The following is a 7,500-nucleotide window of genomic DNA, read 5'->3' as shown; positions in this document are numbered from 1 at the left end:
TCATGATGACTTCCTGTACAAGCTCACATCATGATGACTTCCTGTACGAGCTCACATCATGATGACTTCCTGTTAGAACTCATGTCACGATGACTTCCTGTACGAGCTCACATCATGATGACTTCCTGTACCAGCTCACATCATGATGACTTCCTGTTAGAACTCATGTCACGATGACTTCCTGTACGAGCTCACATCATGATGACTTCCTGTACCAGCTCACATCATGATGACTTCCTGTACCAGCTCACATCATGATGACTTCCTGTACCAGCTCACATCATGATGACTTCCTGTACGAGCTCACATCATGATGACTTCCTGTACCAGCTCACATCATGATGACTTCCTGTTAGAACTCATGTCACGATGACTTCCTGTTAGAACTCATGTCACGATGACTTCCTGTACGAGCTCACATCATGATGACTTCCTGTACTAGCTCACATCATGATGACTTCCTGTTAGAACTCATGTCACGATGACTTCCTGTTAGAACTCATGTCACGATGACTTCCTGTACGAGCTCACATCATGATGACTTCCTGTACGAGCTCACATCATGATGACTTCCTGTACCAGCTCACATCACGATGACTTCCTGTACCAGCTCACATCATGATGACTTCCTGTTAGAACTCACGTCACGATGACTTCCTGTACAAGCTCACATCATGATGACTTCCTGTTAGAACTCACGTCACGATGACTTCCTGTACAAGCTCACATCATGATGACTTCCTGTTAGAACTCACGTCACGATGACTTCCTGTACAAGCTCACGTCACAATCACTTCCTGTACCAGCGCTATTGAGTCTGCTGACAAGGACTCAATCCCAGTCTCCTCCCTCACGGACTCACAGACTTTGAGGCTCCTGTGAAGTCTTTGAGGGTTTAGGGGTGTCCCAGTGTCACATGGTGGAGGGCCTGAGGGCTCTGTGGTGGACATGTTGAGCCCTTTATGAACCCTTTCAGTAAGTCAACATTAGATGCTGACCTTGGCTAAGGGAATTACCCACAATGCATTGCAACGTGAGGTTTAACACACAGTTCCCAATGGAAGAATGGAGACGTAAAAAAAAAGGTAAACAAAGAGGCACGTGGGCATTGAGCTGATAAAATACCTTTTCAACATTATGGAACATAAAACACATGAATTAGAGGAACGCAAACAGAATATATATATTTTTCTGTACATTTATCATACATTTTATTTTGACAAAAACAAGTGAATAAATAATATAAAATGACTTCTCATCTTATTAGGAAGACGTTTAAACCAGTGAATAAAAATAATAAAATAAATACATAATTGTACACAATAGTTTTAATGTAGTCACGTGATGTTGCAGTAAAGTGCTGTCATTCATATTTTCACCAGCTCAAGCCCTCACAGACTCTCACACTCAACCATTTAGCAGCTGACGTCAGTGAGTCCCTGAGGGCTCAGGGCTTGAGGGTTTAGGGTGGAGATTGGGATTGGGCCAAGGTCTCATATATTTAACAGACTTTCTGGAGCCGTACATCAAACACCACACAGCGCAGCCGAGCGTTGGCCGTCTCACATAATGTATCCAGACTGAATCACATAATGTATGCAGACTGGATCACAGACTGGATCACATAATGTATGCAGACTGGATCACAGACTGGATCACAGACTGGATCACATAATGTATGCAGACTGGATCACAGACGAGATCACAGACTGGATCACATAATGTATGCAGACTGGATCACAGACTGGATTACCTAATGTATGCAGACTGGATTACATAATGTATGCAGACTGGATCACAGACTGGATCACAGCCTTGCACTTTTTAGCGAGTGGAACATGTTTGTGTTGTTGATGAGTAGAACATTGTGAAAGCCGCTGCATGCCGTGCTGCTCATAATTATATGACAGTGGTATTAGTACACCATACATATCATTATTGTAAAACATGATGGTGGACTCATGATAAGAATACAGAGAATTACACACAATTAGTTTTCACTGCTTGATTGAAGTTCTGATTATGAATAATACATACCGATCCGCTCACACACATATTCAAGCTCCTAGTTATATGGTAATATACACACACATACATGTATATACACATATATAGTACATGATACACGCTATGATATTAATTTGATATTATATGAATTTGTATACTATTGCCAGCAGGCACATTCAAATAAATCTAATCTGGTTGATAAAGCACTTAATACATTTTCCGAACACTGACACATTTACCTGTCTGATATTTTGCGATGCTGATGTGACTCCAGCCGACCAGCGGAGACAACGTTATGCTGCGTTCACAACAGGAAGTGTTGCGAATATTCGCAAAGCTTGAATGTGAACACACCATTAGACTTTGCCATCATTATGGATTTAAATTCATCCTATGTATGTATAAGTCATGATCATCTCCTGCTCCTCCACGGAGAAAAGAAACGCCCTTTCTCTGAGTTTATTTGCCATTGTTGCGTTTGAAGATCATGAAATCTGTGCTCACTCCTCCCCCTTTTGAAGACGAGCGGATGCGCGTGCCATTAGCCGGATGACTGACGTCTGGCTCGAATGAACGAGACCGTCTGAGCGCTGATCGGCCTTTGAGAAACCGAGTTAGCCTGACGTCAATCATCTCGATAATTTAAGATGAATAAATGGACATTAGTACGACTTTGTTGAACCGTGTACGAAGAGCGGGGCCATGCTGTACATTTACAGGGCTGGTGGAGCGGAAGCGTTGTCCACGGTGCTTTGTCGGGACGGACAGACGGCCTCCTTCCGGCCTCTGTGGGTTCTACACCTCTACCTTCTCTTTCATTTGCTGAGCCTCCATTTATTCACATTTTGGGAAATTTGCACCATTAAACCTCAGCTGAATTGTATGCTAGTAGTTCCTGTTTGTGGTGCATCATGGATGTGCATCTGTCACTGGACTACTCTAAAGGAAAGTCCTGATTTTTTCTGATGATTTCTGAATTTATGGCCCCGAATGCCTCTTACTGGAGTTTTTATTCAAGGGAAATATCAACAGAAGACATTAATGAAGTAAATAGAACTTTATGTCAATGAGGTTCTGTTCTGATCCACACCAGCTCCATCGGCAGCTACACCGTCTCCTCCACCAGAATGAAGCCGCAGCAGAACTCTTGTCCTACAGATAGAGAGCGCTATAGAAACTAAAGGGGCCGTGGGGACTGCTTAAGGCTCATATATTAAAACAAGAGTTCCAATAGTCTGCTAATAGAGTGTGAAGTTCAGAGCGGGGCCACAGGCCTGCAGGACTTAAACAGACAATAAATAGAGAAATCACATTTTATTCCGTTAATCAGTGATTTATTGCATTCAGACAGAGTTGGTTAGTCTTCATAAACAAAATGATGAGTGTGTTAGCATAAAGGAAGTTATTAAGGCATTCATAAACATGACGTTGACACCGTGACATTTTGGAATGTGTTCAGTCAGAGAAACGTCAACATTTCAGAGAAGTGCAGAAAACTAAACAGAGATTTAAATCATTTCCCAAAAGCTTCCTCAGCATCATGGTAGATATTCAGATTTATATATTTGTTTTCAAGGACTTTTGAACGCTATTGACTGAAAAGCTGAGATGGACATCAAGTTCATTCTTTTCAACACAGTCAAGAATTATATATTATTAATTTGTGGTCCTTGAGAGGAATTCTGGATTATTACAACATGTTAGCACATTACTGACAACTGCTATCGGCGCAGAGCTTTACATCATGTGAATCTAGTTCTTGGAGGGTACCACTGGTGGGAAGGAGGCACGAGAGCTGAACCGCACCAGCAGGAGCTGAGCAGGAGCTTTGTAGCATCTCTAGAAGTGTCCTCTCGTCACATCCCACATGACCTCTTTCACCACCACCAGACGCTTTAAGGCCTGAAGTTTGACTTTATTTCCCGATCAGTGAAGACTGTTGGCTAGCAGAATATTTCTAGTCTATTGCTGAAGAACAAGATTGAGGGAAAGTTGGGATGGAATGATTTCTACTCAGATGTGGATGCTCTCAGAAAATGTCCCCATTTACAGTGTTGCTATGCCCGTTAGCTTTAGAGATGCATTAAAGTAACAGATCCGCTGGAGGATTACATTTTGATCGGGTGTTCAACTTAATGTGGCACAAAGACAAAACAATCAACAAACAGTGCTTCATATTGGAGAGGTTGCAGACCCCTGGTTCACTAGCTTCTTCTCTCCTCGAGCTCACTACTGCCACCTGTTGCTCAGTGGAGTAAAGGCAGGAGCGCTAACAGAACTGGACAAAAACATGGACCTTAAACCGACTGAGTCATCTTCTCCCCATCGTCACAGGGACACTAGAACATTCAACTCCTGGTGAACCCTCCTCCCAAAACACTGACCACAGTTCCTGTGGGGGAAGACTTCATCACCTTCTGAAGCATCACTGCGGAGTATTGAACCTCCTTCACCTCTCGGTGCCGTGGCTCTGGACGAGATCTTATCGGTTAGTGGACATGAAAAGTAACTCATGTTCAAACATGGCTCATGATCAAACATAGCTCATGTTCAAACATAACTCATGTTTAAACATAACTCATGTTTAAACATAAGCTCATGTTCAAACGCAGGTCTACAGAGGAGCAACAGAACTGAAGGAAACCACAAACAGGAAGATGAGACTCGTCTCTGTGACAGAACCCGTCATCCCCTCAGAGAGCACGAGGTGAGATGACTCAAAATCAACGACACATTAATTTGTATATCATATATATAATATACATACACACACATACATTTACACATACATGGTTGTGTGTGTGTATCTATATATGATATAGATATATACACACATGTTTATATGTATATCTATCCCAGGTCTAAAAACTAAAAAAGTAGCAGCGTTTTCAGAAGAGAACATTGTGGTGGACTGTTTCTTCAGCTCTTTACACCAAACATGGACCAATAATTAGATGATTTCTTGGATGCAATTCTTCTGTCAACCGACCCCTGAACTCACATGTTGGACTGTGGCAGACAGTAGAACGTGACCCGGTGTTGCAGGCGAGTTAGTTTTCAGACATCTTGCGGATCATGTAGTTGAGGATGCCCCCGTGGTGAAGTACGCCAGCTCCACGTCGGTGTCGAATCTCATCCTCACCTGGAAGCTCTTCCCCGTGTCCAGCTGCGGAGGCAGAGAGACGGCAGGATCATGCATCACATCCCTCAACACTGCAGTTCTGTATTCTGTTGTACTGGAGGCTCTCTAAACAACCTTGACGTCCACCAGCATCCTGGGCGTGAGCTGCTCGGGCAGCAGGACGGTGTAGCGCTCTCGGCCGGTCAGACCCAGGCTGTCCGCCGGTGTCTCCTGCTAGATACTCCAGAGGGATCACTCCCATCCCCACCAGGTTACTGCGGTGGATCCGCTCATAGCTCTCTGCCACCACTGCCTTAATGCCCTGAAGACACAAGCACAGAGTTCATTCTTGACCCTTTGAAAACACCTTTTCTTCCACTGATTACAGAAGCATGTCCTCACCAGGAGGAAGGGGGCCCTTGGCCGCCCAGTCCCTGGAGCTGCCCGAGCCGTACTCCTTCCCCTGCTAGGACCAGCAGAGGGACGCGGCTGCTGGTATCTCTCTGCAGCATCAAACACATCCAGCTGGACAAACGGGATCAAAATGCAAGTGTTAGTCCGGATGTGATGGTCCATGTGGCCTCCGTGATGCGAGGCCACATGGAGCTTAAACACCAGCAGCACGTAAAAGTGTTGCACTGAGACAGTTGATGTAAAGATACAAGGACATCTACAATGGTTAGAGGTCAGAGGGGTGCGTGCTGACCGTATCTCCGGTCGGCAGATGAATGGTTTGTGGCGCCTGCTTGTTCAGGAACTTGTTAAAGAGGCGGATGTTGGCAAACGTCCCTCTGGCCATGACGGCGTCGTTACCTCGCCGCGAGGCCGTAGGAGTTGTAGTCCCGAGGGCTCAAACTGTGAGAGCACAAACACGGTGAAGCAGACATCTCAGGCAGGACAGGAAGTAGAGAAGCGTGACTTTATTAAACCAAGTGAAGGGAGCGCTTCAATTCTTAATCATGTTTAAAGTCCCTGCAGACTCACAGGACTCCCTACAAATGAACCAGAGAGAAAAGCCGTGCGGCGCTCACCCTCTGGTGAGAGGTAGCGCGCTGCAGCGCTGCACCGGGCGATGTTCCCTGCAGGGGAGATGTGGTCGGTGGTGACGGAGTCGCCCAGGTTCAGCAGCACGTGGGCGTCATGGATGGACTTGACCGGCTGCAGCTTCCTGGTCTGAGTGAAGCGAAACACAGTACACAATGCTACTCGCTGCGCCTCATCGAGTTTGGTTTATTTATAGTGTATTATAACATATTCTTCATCTAGCTTCCAGTGTTAATATTAATATTTACAGTTCCTGTGTAACGCTTCAATAACCCTGCTGCTGTAACACAATAAAGTACAAGCATCCATCAGTACCAGCAGTATGGAAGTCCAGCTCATCAGGATGAGCAGAAGAACAGATTTTACATCTCCTGGTTTCACTGGAGAAAGGGTTCACTTGAATAAACTAAATGTTTCAGAGTTTTGATTTTCATTCTGGCACTAGTTTAATAAATGTTCTGCTCTCAGTCATCATGAGCACATTAAAGTAAATGAACATTTCTAGTATTTCAATATTGCAGCCTTGGACTTAAGTTATTATCGTTTGTGAAGAGGTTTTAATGTGTGTATTTACCAAACCATGGAAGAACGGCGGGGACTTGATGTAGGTGGACTGGGGGTCCCAGGTGTACAGCTTGTCAGTGGAGCAACCAGAAGCGTTCCAGCGTTCATTCACTTTCTGTAACAACACAGCAGTCAGACTCATGGTAAGCACACTTCTCCATTACACTGCAGCGACTAAAGTTACCTCGATCTTCTCATAGACTTCTTTGAACATTGATGGGATGACGAACGTCCTCTCCACAGCCTGGATCTCATCCCGCGTGGGCCAGATGTCCCTCAGGAAAACCTCTTTGCCTTCAGGGTTGATGCCTACAGAGGAGACGAGCAGACGAGGTGTGAACATGCATTTGTTTTTAGCAAAGACGAATATGAGCGCACAAAGATTGAAATCACACATGAAAAGTGGCCTAAACAGAATCACAAAGTTATGTCTATTTTATATGTAATTGTTTTTCACAAATGCACTGCATGTATTATAATGATGATGTCATAGAGCAGCTCTGTCTCCTTCTGATCCTCATGGCTGTCTGCTGCTCAGGCCAGAGAGCTGCTGAGACCTCTCTCCCCTCTCTCCCTCTCTCTCCTCTCTCTCTCTCTCTCTCTCTCTCTCTCTCTCTCTCTCTCTCTCTCTCTCTCTCTCTCTCTCTCTCTCTCCTCCCTCTCCCTCTCCCCTCCCTCTCCCTCTCCCTCCCTCTCTCTCTCTCTCTCTCTCTCTCTCTCTCCTCTCTCTCTCTCTCTCTCTCTCTCTCTCTCTCCCTCTCTCT

General features: G+C 44.9%; 1 protein-coding gene across 1 annotated transcript in view; it reads right to left on the bottom strand.

Annotated features, from left to right (window-relative positions):
* Positions 1–5,057: 5,057 nt before the first annotated feature.
* aco1 (aconitase 1, soluble) overlaps positions 5,058–7,500 on the bottom strand; it is an 11,447-nt gene continuing 9,004 nt past the window's right edge. Inside the window, 14 exon segments of the mRNA XM_068599616.1 lie at positions 5,058–5,107; positions 5,110–5,173; positions 5,264–5,350; positions 5,352–5,450; positions 5,531–5,542; positions 5,544–5,591; positions 5,593–5,614; positions 5,616–5,653; positions 5,835–5,951; positions 5,953–5,983; positions 6,156–6,301; positions 6,747–6,851; positions 6,921–7,045; positions 7,130–7,143. Coding sequence (XP_068455717.1) covers positions 5,058–5,107; positions 5,110–5,173; positions 5,264–5,350; positions 5,352–5,450; positions 5,531–5,542; positions 5,544–5,591; positions 5,593–5,614; positions 5,616–5,653; positions 5,835–5,951; positions 5,953–5,983; positions 6,156–6,301; positions 6,747–6,851; positions 6,921–7,045; positions 7,130–7,143 — 958 coding nt within the window.

This window comes from Clinocottus analis, unplaced genomic scaffold (assembly GCF_023055335.1).
Source record: "Clinocottus analis isolate CAN_PGR_092001 unplaced genomic scaffold, fCliAna1.0.p SCAF_49, whole genome shotgun sequence".
In the NCBI taxonomy this organism is placed as follows: Eukaryota; Metazoa; Chordata; class Actinopteri; order Perciformes; family Cottidae; genus Clinocottus; species Clinocottus analis.
This window is presented reverse-complemented; position numbering and strand designations above follow the sequence as displayed.